Here is a 14,566-nt window from a genome sequence, read left to right as displayed (position 1 = left end):
ATGTCGGGGTTGTTTACCAGCAATGGAATTCTGGCAGCAGGAGCTCTTGAAAGCCAGTTACATGAATTTGAGAATGGCCTGGAGAAGGGAAACCAGCTTCCAGCACTTGCGTGCAATTCCTGGGGAAACTAGGTTAGCCATGCCGTTTATGGGAATTCCATTGGCTAAGGGCATGTTACACTTGTTGCAGAGTGATCATCTTTCTTGGGGCATTCTATTCACTCAGGGCACGCCACATTTTTCGCACAATAATTAATTTTCCTGGGGCATTATTATCCTCGGGATTCTATCCTCGCTGTACCGCGTCCACAAAAAGGTCAAGATACGTGAATGAGCCAGGGTAACCGTATATGAATCCTGTGACAAAAGGAATCGGTTCGACCCCAGGGATGATCGTACTATTTTCCATTTTTTGTTTTGTTTTTGTTTTTTTATGGGAACACAGAGGAAAACTTTTCAAGAAAAAGCATGGTCTTGGGGATGAAAAGTGTGGCCACGCCGTATGAGATTACAATGAAGAGATGGGTGAGGGTGGTATATATCACTGCACATATGAGAAGTGCATGTCCACCTCTCAAATATCTACAATAATCAATCCAAGAGCAAGCCTTCTGTTCTGGCGCTTCCATAACTAGTATCACAATACACCAGTGAAGAGAAGCGCTCCACCATCTCTCCGAACTTCTTCCAAGCCTGCGCTATGTGTTGGTTGAATAATCCGGCTCTCACCAATACACTTTGACTGGGCCAGCTGATGGAAGATCGGACATTATTTTCAGTCTTGAGCCTTTGCAATATGCCGCAGCCCGGGCGACTTTGAAGCATCCGAGACGCGTCAGCCTATCTAGTCAGTCTTCTTTTGGCTCGAAGAAAGGCCACAAGCCTATGTCCTACCATCCCACACTGTTACAAGCCGGCCTCTACAGCAGCTTTCGGCTCTCAAACAAAAGCTTTTATCACGCATGCAGAGAATGTGGGCAGCAATCAACTCAGCCTGTCGGAGAATTAGTGTCACTCTCAGCCTAATTTGCGGACTCTAATCGCTACATTTGTGTAGCATGTATCTGTGAACTTTCTGTGGTTCAACTTGTGGACTTTTTCGGAGGTTCGTACGCCAGCGGCTGTGAGATTTCTATGGCCCCGACCGTCAAGTGTGTGAGCGCGAGACGAGATACGAAACGTATGCATCGGAAATCATGGTCGCTGGTCTTTGAAGAAAAAGGAGAGGAGCATCCAGGAAGACATTATGATATCGGCGCTGGAGCGCAGCCAGTCATTGACAACGATGAAAACTGGTGTATGGACAACTTTCCTGCTACCCCTTATTTTATTCAGTTATTCCGTCGGGGAATACTAGATATTGTCTAGGTCTCTTGAATACTACATTCTATGAAGAACCTCCAAAAAGGAAGTGGCAGCAGTCAACGCAGAATGAGCAAGGGGTTAATCGTCCTTTTAAGAAGAGATCTAAGTTACGCTTGTTGAATTGGTGAATTAAGTTTGGTTCAAACCCACAAGGAATGAGGTGCCGTCTGAGTGATGCCTTTTGTATATAATTTATTGACACAACCTGAGCTTCAATTCTACGCGTCTTTCACCAAATTCCTCACAAAGTCAGCCCTCACGAGTCAGAAATCATCGGGAGTTCAACTCTATCCGCCTGGAACAAAGTTTTGCACTATATTTTGTGCACATACTCCTATACTAGAAAGTAAAGATATCTATATTGAGCTCCATCATGCAGATTGTATAGTGCTATCTAAATCACGTGATGTAAATCCGTCTCTCCCAAGGCCCGACATGCTTCTCTTCTGCAGAAGCAGATATGCCTACGAAAATGGTGGATCTCTCACAGGATGATCGCGACATTATCAAGCGATATCCATTAAATGACTCACTCGACAAGCTAGGTGACCTACTTCAGGAGGCAGAGAAAGTCTACGACTCACGGTTGATGTTCTACGATGGTGCCTCTGACAGTCTCGACCATCTCTATCGAAGTGCAATAACGAAACTTGTCTATGCATTACAGGGAACTGATGCAGCATTAAATCTTTCGTCACAAATAAACGATCAAAAAGCGGATTCGGACCTGGCAAACCTATATACGCGTCTCCGGAAAGAGAAGGGAGGCTTCAGCTACAATCCCTATCGAGCCCTGGTACGCCTAGTGATTCAAAAGGCTCCCGACGTTGATATCTGGAAAGCAGTTCATCAAGTTATTGAGACTGTCTCTCAACTTACCCCTCCTGCGACAGTTCTTCCCACATCAGACGGTACCCCTTGGAGGTCGACGTCGTCCTCTCAGCGCGGTAACGAGCAAACTCGCAAACTGGTGGAAGAGAGGCTCTTTGACGAGATCAAGACATGCACACATAAAGATGTTGGGGGATTTGATGCGAAGTATTTTCGAAATACAAGTTGGGAAGAGAAGTTCATCGATATCTATAAGAAGATACAGGAGCGAGACGACACTGGACTATCGGATTTCCCAAACCCGCCAATTCAAAATGATGTTCTAGACTGGTGGTTCCGATTACAGAATACCTTCTTGACCGAAACTCGTGGGATGTATTTCTCTACCGAAGGCAAAAAGAGTCTCAAAGACTCCGAGGCTGAACGACAGGTGGACGTGCTGATGAAGGTGCGAGCCGGTGATGACCCTGTGCCAAGACATAGCTGGAAGGATATACGCGTTGTCGGTGAACTTAAACAGTCAAATTACAATAAGAAGGGCACGATTCTTCAGATGGAGCGGTATGTACGAGACGTCTTCGCCGCCCAGCCGACCCGTCCATTCGTTCACTCCTTCACTCTCTGCGGGACGGAGATGGAGATGTGGGTGACTGATCGATCGGGGCCATACAGCTCTGGCTCCTTTGACATCCGTAACGAGCCTGAACGGTTCTTCCGTGCGATCATCGGATACACGCTGATGAGTGACGAGGAGCTGGGTCTAGATACATTCACCATGCTACACGACGACGGGACGCGAACTGTCTATGTTGGGGATATTGACACTAGCGGGAAGAAGCTCCTGCGACTGGAATCGATGCCCATCTCAATTCAGTTAGCGGTGGTCTGCCGCGGCACGTGCTGCTATCTAACTAAAGATGATGGTGCTTTCAAGTCACAAAATGCTGTCAAATTCTCCTGGACTTCTGCCAGACGACAGCCCGAGGTGGAACTTCTTCAAAAAGTGCATCAACGCGAGGTAGAGGGTGTGGCCAGGATGATTGGATACAGATCCATCACAAGCATTGCAGAATTGCGCGAAGGTCTTGACTTTAAGAAAGTTTATCAATTTCGCAGCATGGCACCAAGCACTTCGTCCTCCTTTACCCAATCTCAGCCACAGCTCCAGCTGTCCCAATCGTTCACGGAGCTCCGTGGCTTAAGCATCGCCAAAGGTTCGTCATCAGGCTCCTCGAAGAAGAGAAAACAATCTACCCAATCTGCAGCCAAGCCTCTCAAACTTTCACGGTCGAGCAACCTTAGGTTGGATAGCGCAGCAGAAGGAAATGAGGTAGCATTTTCTGTGGAGGAGACTCAGAAAGCCAGCCTTTACGCCACCGATGGAGAAGAACCATTCGAAAATCGAGTCCTGCGCTGCTTGGCGATATCCCCGGCCGGCAGAGCAATCTGTAAGTTTGATTCGCTCAAAGAGTTGCTCCTAGCACTCCGTGATGCGATCAAAGCGCATCGTTCCCTGTACATCAAGGGAAAAATCTTACACAGAGATATATCAGAGAATAACATAATCATCACCGATCCTAAAATCAACAATGGCTACTCAGGCATGCTGATTGACCTTGATCTTGCGAAGGAGCTCGGTAGCGGGCCGACAGGAGCACGACATCAGACCGGCACGATGGAATTTATGGCGATTGAAGTGCTGCTTATCATTGACCATACTTATCGGCACGATCTGGAGTCGTTCTTCTATGTGCTTATATGGCAGTGTGCCCATAATGGATGGGAACGTTACGGTCGTTCGAAAGAAAAGCCTCAAAAAAGCCGACTAAAGAAGTGGTACACAGGGAGCTATGAGGAGATCGCCGATGTGAAAACCGGTCATATGGACGCGAATAGATTTGAGGACCTTTTGCAGGAGTTCCCACCAGAGTGTGACAAAGCTAAAAGTCTTTGTAGAGAGCTGAGAGGAATCTTGTTCCCGTATTGTAACGGGTTGGTAATTGGGACTCCGGCGAAGCCGGAAAAACTCTATGATCCCGTCACCCAAGCATTTGACAAGGCTATTGAATGTCTATGAAGACACTGCAAACATTAAATGCAAATGAGAAGGTAGCATTGAGGGGCCTTGAAAGCCTTTTGACTTTAGGTAGACTCTGCTCGCATTTGCTCTTCAGAAGCATAATTATCCCTACTGCTTGATGCTAGGCGGTTACCCAGTGCTCTATCATCATATACCACTGGAAGCCTCCTCGCTGCTCACATCAACTATTGGGTATGCAATGCGCCAGCGTTTGACCTGGCCTTATATGAAAATAAAATTAAATGTTTTAACCCACGCTACGCTCGTATGACCGACTGCTTTAATCCTCCACCTATGAAGGTGCCATGGTCAGCTGCTGGCGAAACAAAATTGGTGAAAATGGTCATCTTATTTCGGGCTTTCCTCGGTAGATGTGAGAATGCTGGGTCGGCTCGGCCCGAAATTTAAGGCAGAGCGGGTCCTAGTCTGTTTAGCAGATTCATCACGTCTCGTTTAACTTGCCCTATATTTCTATGCAGAGAATCTGGTATCATGCATTTCTTGAGTCGTTTGCTGTGTACCAGTCAGTTCTGATTCAAATCTTTTCTGCGGGATGAATGATGATTGGTCTTCGCAAGCAGCAACAAAGATGGGTTCTTGCACACTCTCATCCCCTCAGGATCTTCTCCTCTTCCACAAGTCAAATTTTATGTCAACCACATTATGAAAAAGGGATTCCACCCGGTTCCTGTGGCTTTTGCATCCTGTCTTTAAAGTAATCATTGGATAAATACTGTTCCTTGCAGTCTTTGCATGATGGAACCTCTCTCTTGTGTAGCAAGCCTTATTGCGGCCATTCAACTAACGTGATCACCCATCTAACAATCATCATTTCCCATACAAATCGCCAAAATTATCCACCCCATATCAATCATTTTTAATCATTTTTAATTTTTTATTGGTAATTTATAATCTGCTATCAAATTTAACTATTATAAAGAATTGAGAATATTAAAATAAGTACATCAATCATTGTAGATGACATATGTAAAAGTTCTAAATATTTCTTCATATCAATTTATGAGAGATGTATTTTAATTACTAGTTATATTTTTCACTTTTCGATGAGAAAAATGTTAGTTTTTGTAATATTAAATAACTTTCTTAATACTTAATCTTTTTATATATAAATCAGAATTTAAGCTAATTATATAGTTCTCTAATAGTGATTGAAATTTTTATTATAAAATTTCATACAGTTCTGCTAATGATAATATAGTAATCTGAATACATCACATATAATTTATATGTGTAATTTATTAAGAAAATCAACTTCTAATACAGCCTATAACTCAGCACGTAATACAGACTTTTAATACATGAGAGTTCTAAAATATACTATGTAGATATGCATATATAAATTACATATTATATATAAATTTTATATGATTATTGTTGAGATTTATGTAGCTAAGCATTCTTCATTTCGTTAGGGGTGATCACGTTAACCGGAAAGATTGCTGAACTTTGTGGAGGCTATATCAAGAAAGCAAAAAATGTGAAACAGGATATTCTCCACCTACAACAAAAGATTAACACACGGAAGTTCTTCAAGTTTCTTCGCGAGCCAGGTGGCTCAAAGCTTACGACCTCTCAAAGCTTATTCGTAGACATCACAAATGTTCTTCAACACTCACAAATTTGAAGGAGAAGATCGATCCAGAAACAACACGGAGCCCAGTAAAAAGATTTACTGGAGCGTTTAAATGGCCTTTGAGGCAGGCAGAGGTAGCTGAGATAAATAGTTATATTGGGGGCTACAAATCATTATTCAATTTGGCTCTTCAAGTTGATCAGTCGTAGGTATGTTGCATGATCCCAGGTCCTCCTCTTACATGCACACGTACAGATAGCTAATTTTCACTCAGGAGGATCACCGGCCTTATCAACCGAAAAATCGATCTAGATAAATTGCAGATCGCAAAAGGTGCAGCATTTGATTCTTATGGGATTCAGCATGATGAATGCCTCCAAGGAACCCGTAAAGAGCTGCTTCAGGAAATCGACCACTGGGTGGAATCACCGAACGGAAAATGCATATTCTGGCTGAATGGCATAGCAGGGACTGGAAAGTCAACGATCTCACGAACAGTTGAAAAGCATCTTAAAAAGAGAGGTTCACTTGGTGCAAGTTTCTTCTTTAAACGGGGTGGAGAAGACCGAGGGCGTACTAGGAAACTTTTCTCAACACTCGCTGAGCAATTAGTAACCAGCCTACCTGTACAGATCTGTATTGACCCCTTACATCCAAAAAGCAATCGAGGCCGACCCCTATATTTCAAACAAATCACTCAGAGAACAATTCGAAAAGCTTGTTCGTCAGCCACTGCATGAAATGGAACAGGGCCACGCTGTGCGCATGGTGATTGTTATCGACGCACTGGATGAATGCGAGCGTGAAGATGATGTACGAGATATTCTTCGACTCTTACCACGGGCCCAGGAGTCAAACTCAGTACAAGTACGGGTTTTTTTTTTTTTTTTTTTTTTTTTTTCAACGAGCAGACCTGATTTGCCGATCAGGCTTAGATTTAAGGACATCGCAGACGATCATCAGGACTTTATACTACATGAGATCCCCGACTCTGTTATCAAACGTGACATATCCTTGTTCCTGGAGCACAGGTTTTCAGAAATCCGGCAAGAGTCCTCAAAAAGAGGAATCAAGCTTTCCTTTGACTGGCCAGGAGGTAATTGCGTCTCTAGTTACAATGTCGGTTCCGTTGTCTATCTTTGCAGCCACTATGTGCCGCACATTTGAAGATCCTCAATGGCACCCTCCGGAGAGTCTAAGAGAGATCCTCTCACACCGGACTTGCAATTCTGGCCTTGATGGGACGAATTTGCCTGTGCTTGATCGACTTTTGATCAAGCAGAGTGGGGTCAAGAGAAAAGAATTGATTGAAGAACATCGAGGGATGATTGGGACAATCATCATTCTTGAGTCTCCACTTCCGGTTGCTTCACTGTCGAGGCTCACTGGTATTTCCAAAGAATCGATTCATGTCAGGCTAGAGTTACTCCATTCAGTTCTTTCTATACCCAATGACAAGACTAAACCGATCAGACCATTTCATCTATCATTCCGAGACTTTCTACATCATCCGGACACACCTGAGAAGACCCCATTATGGATAGATGAGAAGGAGATCCACCAAACCCTCGTGGTACAATGTCTAAAGGTCATGCAGCACAAGTTAAGGAAGAACATCTGCAACTTACCAGGCGATGGTACGGAACGTGGTGAGGTCGACTTAAATTCTGTTAGCCATCGCCTATCTCCAGAGCTGCACTACGCCTGCCGTTACTGGGCACAGCACCCAATCACTGAGATGGTTGATGCCTTCTCATTTCTTAAATTGCATTTCCTTCACTGGGTGGAAGCTATGAGTATCTTGGGTATAATATCTGAAGTTGTCAAAATCATCAATACATTGTAGTCAGTCATGTAGGTAGGTTTTGCCGAAAGCTCTCATCAAGCATAAATGCTCATAAAAATGGGAGAGTTAATAAATATCCTGGAATCTTGGAATTTTTCCACGATGCAAAACGATTCATTCTTGAAAATAGATATATTATTGATATTGCACCACTTCAGCTTTATTCTTCAGGACTTGCATTTGCTCCCAGGATCTCAAAAATCAGAAATTTATTTGAAAAGGAAAGACTTAACTGGCTTGGCCAATTAACAAAAGTTGAAGAATATTGGGATGCAGAGATACAGACGCTCGAGGGCCATTATGATTGAATTAAATCGATGGCCTTCTCACCGGATGGTCAGCTGCTGGCATCCGGTTCTAGGGATAACACTGTCAAGCTCTGGGATTCCGCCACGGGAGAGTTGTTCCAGACCCTCGAGGGCCATTCCTCCTTTTTGTCTTCAAAATTTTGGCTCTAAACATGTTGCCTAATGGACGTTCTCAATCTCGCACCTCACATACCCAACAGGAGGATACAAGCTGACTTCCAGGCCCAGAGAACGGGGAATGCAAAGAGGTTGCCTTCGTCAAGCCTGTCTCGATGAAATGGGGGAATAACAGCATGGAGTTGCTCCTGATTATTCGGGGTGACCTATCGATTTTGAGCCGAAACATCCCCCCGGAAGGGAAGACAAACATCGTGAGTACTGGCTCGCGATTGAAGAACACACTCCAGCTAATTTCCTAATCATAAGGATGGGTCACGCAGGTGTATGAAATTTGCAATTACCTGCATGCAAGGTCTGAGATTGAGGAACTCTGCCCGCTTCGGTGTCACATATTCCCTTGGTGAAAATTTTTCTATCTCACGAAATTTTTGTTTGATGTCAGTCAGATCTTTCTTTCGTCGCTTTACAAGGGCTTGTGGCAATTTGAGATCCAATCATACGAACGCCACAGGATGAATCAATCCGCCAGCCGGGCCATTGCTGAAGCTCAATACGATCGACAATCCAGTAACTGGCGCCTTCTGCTTCGTATTATTCCGTTCCGACGAGGGGATGTTTGAGCCTCAAGCCAAAAATGTAGTTTCCAATCCGTGGCTGAACTTTCAGCGCAGAGCCTCAACCAATATCTTCAACGCCAACACAATATGAGCCAGGTGGGACGAAACAGGTGTTCGATTTGCGACGATAATAGCACCTTCTTGGCGGCTGTAATCAGTCGAAGTTGGTTGGCAGAAAATGGTGAGTATCGAAGCCCTCATTGGGGTGAAGAAAACGAATTTCTTTTCTTTTCACCTGTTTTCGATGTTGTGATGAAAAACTGCCATCACATAACCGGCATTTTGCGATCTCCAAACCTCCCAAGAGCCAGGGAATGGATCCAAGGCATGTTCCCCTGGTATATATTTCCTCGTTCAGCTCCTGATTCTCCCGCAGACCCTTGGCTACTCAAAATTTTCTCTGGTCCCTTCTTTCCTTGATACATCCAATGAACACGCCGTGCTTTCTCCTAATTTTCCAACAGCAAACATGAAATTTTTCGGCAGCCACGTATTTTCTGGTCGTCGGATTAACTTCCCAAAATAATACTGCTTGGGACTGAGATCAGAGGGAAATAATTTTAGCAAATGGTCTACGAAGAGATAGCGGCTGATTCCATATATTTTTCAACAAGCGAAGAAACAGTGTCCCCACAGTCGGAGATAATGGGCAGTGAATGTTGGTTCTGCTTTACCCTATCGCTGATCAATGTGCAATTACTGAGTAACGAAATACCCCTCCTCCATTTGTAAGTTATCTCCAGAGGTCTGACGTTGGCAGGCACTCCTCCTTGAAAGCTATGGAAGAGGGAAAATTGGCGTATTTAGCCACTTGATCGTCCCTGTGCAAACCAAGGATGAGATGGACAGGTGCATATCCCTGAATCCCAGTCAAGTGGCTAAAGGCATGCTTGCTGTATGGAAGCGTCTCGACCCCACCACCAAAGGTTTGCAGGTCATGGAGAGAACAAACATTTTGTGACGAGATGGTTGATTGAAAGGACGAGAGAATGAAATTGGAAGTTTATTTAAAGCGAATAAATGTTTGAGGAAAATAGAAGAAAAAAGGAAATTGAATTAGTATCAATACCGTTACAGATAATGTAATACGACGTTGTTGCAGCTTGCTTTACACTTGGGCAGCTGTTTCTGATGAAACATGTCTCGTCTGTACCCGTATCATCGGTGTCACGCCGTGTAATCATTGATTGATGCCGTATGTCCTATCCCACATCCCACTCCAACTGGCTGTGTAGACGCATTCGTCCTGGAGATCCCAGATGGCTGCTCTCTGGGAGACGCTTGCTTTCTTGATCCCAGCAATCAACAGTGCCCAGCAAGTCCAGCCCACCCAACGCCGGCCCACGCCGTCGAGCTGCCGCCGGCTGGAAACTTGGAGCCAGAAACTGGAGGGTTCAAAACAACATGACGACAACGACGGGACGGACACAGGGCTGTTCTTGACATACATAGTACATGTACGTGGACAATCACTACTCAACAATCGCAACTGCCGTATTTTTTTAAGAGAAATTAATTACGGCGTCCAACGTATCGTGGTTGTTGACGCGAAACGGCGGCTTCCCTCTCTCGTGATCTTCGCGGATCAAACAAGCACAAGCCTCCTTTCCGTCGATTGTTTGGACATCGTTTCCTGGACATTGTTTCCTGGACATCTTCCGAGTAGTTGTTTGCTCTCAATTAGAGTTAACCATTCCTGGCTGTAGAATAGCACGGAACTATAGCAAGACCTGTCGGGAATTTAGCTTAAGGACTCCCAAGTCCTGGCATTCGAGCCTCCTTGAATTGTTTGGAATCCCATGCCTCCTCCGCCTTGGATATCCCACCCTGAGTCGAAGCCTCTCCCGTCGCCGTCTCCGCTGAGTGCATCGTCATCTCCTTTGAGGCGGGTTGATGGCTCAACTCCACGCAACCCGCCGACGGATCGATCCGAAACCCCTCCTTCCAACTCGAACACCCCGCAAAGCGCCTCCCCATTTCCTACGCCATCGCGCGGTACGCATACCCGTTCTAGCAGCCATCCTTTTCCGCTACTGTTTGGTTCTGGGAGGAGACGTGAGCGGCAAGCCGCTAGAGAACACCCCAAAGCTGATGGCCTCCCTCATCATGGGAGAACATCACGATCCATCAGCCCGCGCAAGAATGCGTTGAGTGCGAACGAAGACTACGTGTCGCGGCGGTGTATGACATGCGACCATACCAATACATTCCCCCATGGAAGAAAGGGCTTTAGATGTGGGAAATGTACCGCAATGAATGATCTAGAGCCATGTATCGAACCGTCTAATGCCCCTCTCAGCAACTCCGAGAGTCCCTTTGGCCCACAGTTCAGAAGAAAAGGTAGGTTTTGTTCCCTGCTGCCCCCACTGTTCACTTCAATTAACGTCTTGGGATAATCTTTACTAGTGCCTTACTTATCGCTTGAACAAACTCGGAATATCATTGACCGATGTCTATCTTCATATCTTCGATCGTTTTTAGAGGAAAAAAAAGAACGGGATTCAGTCGCTACGCCCCCAATTTCAAGGATGCGCGGCGTCTCTAACGAGACAAAGTCCTATGGCGCCGGTCAATGCAATTCGCGGACTCCATCATGCTCTCCATTGTCTACCTTGGAAACATCACGTTCCCCTGGTTCTCATACTCCTATCTCACGAGTTTCTTCATCGGGGAATCTGACGTTTTTGGGAGGGGATATCCAAGGAATGTCTCTGTCAGATACAGACAAGCCGTCAGGGTACAATAATCACATCCGCAGATCAGATAGTTTGACTATACCGGCTGGGAGACGTACCCGTTCACAGTCAAGTCAATCTCCCCGCGGCAACGAAATTGGGTTGAGTGCAAGTCGGTCAGCGTCGATATTTCGCCCCCTGGAAAACTATATCATGGCTTCGTTTAATGGTTGTGATACTATAAACTCGTCCTTTTCGACAGTGAGGACAAATCGTCCTCGAACGGCATCCGACGGGAACCAGCCCTCAACAAACCTTCCTGCAGATACAGCCTCTGATCTTTTGGCAAACGCACCCATTTTTCAACTAGACGCAAAGACCCTTTTGCTTAGTGATGTTGTAGAGAATGGTTCCTGGTGGACTGGAAATCGTACCCATGGCACTCGTTCAAGTGATGACTATGCAAGGGACAAAACTTTCGAAATGGCCAGCGGATTAACTAGCACAAAGACCCCACGTATAAATTGGGCTGAACTTGCTGAATGGTATCAAGAGATCATCCATGCTGGGGAATCATGGATTCAAATGTGGGCAGAAATGAAGCCTGATGGAACTGACAGTCCGGGGAAACTAGCGCTAGCCCAATTGTGGGACACTGCAGATGTTTCTCTTCTAGATAAAGAAATTACGGAGTCGCGAATCCATGCCCAGGTCACCCTGCTTAAAGTTACGGAGAATCTACTGCAGAGACCGAGACGTCCTTTAAGGCGACCGGACGATATCCGGTTCCTTTTAATCTTACTTGAGAATCCATTATTATATTCTTCGAGCCTGTGCATAAACCCAGAATCAGCACCGATTTCTAAGACTCAGAGAAAGCCTGATCACCACATCCCTGAAGATCGTAAGGGCACTTTGGGAGACAACAAAAAAACTCACCACCGCTCTCGTTCAGCTTCAATGGGTACATCCAGCGAAGTACCAGACCGGCGCCCTCTTATTATCAAGCGGATCATAGGCATACTCTCGAATTTGCCTGTTGATTGTCATCACATGCTGGTTTCCTGGTTTTCTAGATTTTCAGAAAGCCATTTCCGCCGTATTGTGGAGCTCATCGGTAGTTTTGTCACTTATCGCTTAACTAGGGATCAAAAACGACGTCGAGGTAACGTGGGCAAACACAGGAATGAAGATAATTTAGATGATTACGTCCCCACATTTTCATCTGCTGGCAACACCACTCCAGCTCAACTTCACTCTGCTATTAATAGAGAAAACCCCCCGAAACTTTCTCCGGGAAGCCCACAGGCTCTTACTTATAGCAAAGACTGGCAAATCAAAGCAGCAGCAAAAGTTATGGCACTGTTATTCTCAGCAAACAGTGTGACCCACAACCGGAGGCGCGATGGACCACGACCTGGTGGAGAAGAAATATCGAGGCACGATGGTCAGGGGCGTAGACACCTTATTCCCATTAGCGCATTCTACAACACACTCTTGGATTACTCTGACCTTATTGCGGACTTTGAGGCTTGGGAGGGCCGTAATGGTCAATTTTCATTTTGTCAATACTCTTTTTTCCTAAGCATCTGGGCAAAAATACGGATTCTCGAACACGACGCCCGGCGGCAAATGGAGGAGAAAGCGCGGGAAGCTTTTTTTGACAGTATTTTGGGTCGCCGCGGCGTAAGCCAATATTTGGTGTTGAAGGTGCGGAGAGAATGTCTGGCAGAAGACAGCCTCCGCAGTGTCAGTGAGGTAGTGGGCACCGGCCAAGGGGAAATTAAGAAGGGCTTACGGATTGAATTTCTCGGCGAGGAGGGTGTTGATGCTGGCGGCCTTCGTAAAGAGTGGTTTCTACTTCTGGTTCGAGAAATTTTTGATCCTCTTCATGGTTTGTTGCTTCCAAAGCTTTTGCCCTTCCATAAATAACTGGAGCTGATTTAATTGGTTAGGGCTTTTTGTTTATGACGAGCAATCACAATACTGTTATTTCAACCCATACTGTTTCGAATCATCAGAACAGTTCTTCTTAGTGGGCGTGCTCCTGGGCTTGGCCATATACAATTCAACCATTCTCGACATCGCTTTGCCGCCATTTGCCTTTAGAAAGCTCCTTGCGTGTGCACCACCGAATAACGTGCCAGCCCTATCCACTCCCCAGCAGAGCTTCAAATGTACTTTGGATGACCTGGCAGAATATCAACCTGCTCTCGCAAAAGGTCTGCGCGACTTGCTTAATTACGAAGGCGACGTACAGGAAACTTTTTGCCTGGATTTCGTGGTCCAGATAGAACGATATGGAGAGAGACTTGTGATTCCACTACGTCCTGGCGGAGAAACGAGACCGGTTACTAACTCTAACCGCCGAGAATATGTTGATCTTTATGTCAAGTATCTCCTAGACACTGCAGTGTCACGTCAGTTTGAACCCTTCAAACGAGGGTTTTTCACCATCTGCGAAGGGAATGCGTTGCACCTTTTCCGTCCAGAAGAGATTGAGCTCCTTGTACGCGGTTCGGATGAAGCCTTAGATATCCCATCGTTACAGGCTGTGGCGGTATATGAACACTGGCATACAGATCACCCTGAAAAAGAGCCAGTGGTGACTTGGTTCTGGGACTTTTTCTCCCGGGTCTCACCCCGGGATCAACGCAAAATACTCAGTTTCATTACTGGTAGCGACCGTATACCTGCTATGGGGGCAACGAATCTTTCGATCCGTCTTGTATGCCTTGGGCAAGATTCAGATAGGTTCCCAACTGCGAGGACATGTTTCAATCTCATTTCCCTATATCGTTACAAAAGCCGAGAGAAGCTAGAACAGAAACTGTGGCGCGCTGTAGTGGACAGCGAAGGCTTCGGATTAAAATAACAGATTAAAAAATATCCATCGTTTCACCCTATTTTTACAGTCCCAATGAGGCCTTTTTTTATAAATGGCTTACCTCCCATTTTCCAGGGCCCTCATGATTTCGTCCTTATTGTGGCTTGTTTGAAGCTTATTTATTGTTAGCCCATGTTTTCCTTGACACCTTTTTTTTTGATCACCCTTCAGCGGTTTAGCTCAATCTTTCTTCCGCTGTGCTTATATTCTTTGGTTTATTCGATTTCGTGTGCATTGGGGCAA

At 45.4% G+C, this 14,566-nt stretch overlaps 3 protein-coding genes across 3 annotated transcripts; all 3 read left to right on the top strand.

Moving 5' to 3' along the window:
• Positions 1 to 1,825: 1,825 nt before the first annotated feature.
• On the top strand, positions 1,826 to 4,273 carry HCBG_00805 (uncharacterized protein; the record flags this gene model as incomplete). Its single annotated transcript, XM_045427855.1, has 1 exon — positions 1,826 to 4,273. One exon carries the CDS (start codon positions 1,826 to 1,828, stop codon positions 4,271 to 4,273), a length of 2,448 nt encoding a protein of 815 aa, XP_045291830.1.
• A 2,714-nt stretch (positions 4,274 to 6,987) lies between these two features.
• HCBG_00804 (WD domain-containing protein) lies at positions 6,988 to 7,716 on the top strand (the record flags this gene model as incomplete). Its single annotated transcript, XM_045427854.1, has 1 exon — positions 6,988 to 7,716. The coding sequence occupies one exon, from the start codon at positions 6,988 to 6,990 to the stop codon at positions 7,714 to 7,716; it is 729 nt and encodes a 242-aa protein (XP_045291829.1).
• A 2,687-nt stretch (positions 7,717 to 10,403) lies between these two features.
• Positions 10,404 to 14,311, top strand: HCBG_00803 (ubiquitin-protein ligase E3; the record flags this gene model as incomplete). Its single annotated transcript, XM_045427853.1, has 3 exons — positions 10,404 to 11,101; positions 11,168 to 13,330; positions 13,392 to 14,311. The coding sequence occupies 3 exons, from the start codon at positions 10,561 to 10,563 to the stop codon at positions 14,309 to 14,311; spliced, it is 3,624 nt and encodes a 1,207-aa protein (XP_045291828.1).
• Positions 14,312 to 14,566: the final 255 nt, after the last annotated feature.

The sequence above is a fragment of the Histoplasma capsulatum genome (assembly GCF_000150115.1).
Source record: "Histoplasma capsulatum G186AR genomic scaffold supercont2.1, whole genome shotgun sequence".
NCBI classification, from domain to species: Eukaryota; Fungi; Ascomycota; class Eurotiomycetes; order Onygenales; family Ajellomycetaceae; genus Histoplasma; species Histoplasma capsulatum.
Note: the sequence above shows the minus strand (reverse complement) of the source record. Positions and strands in the feature narration are given on the sequence as shown.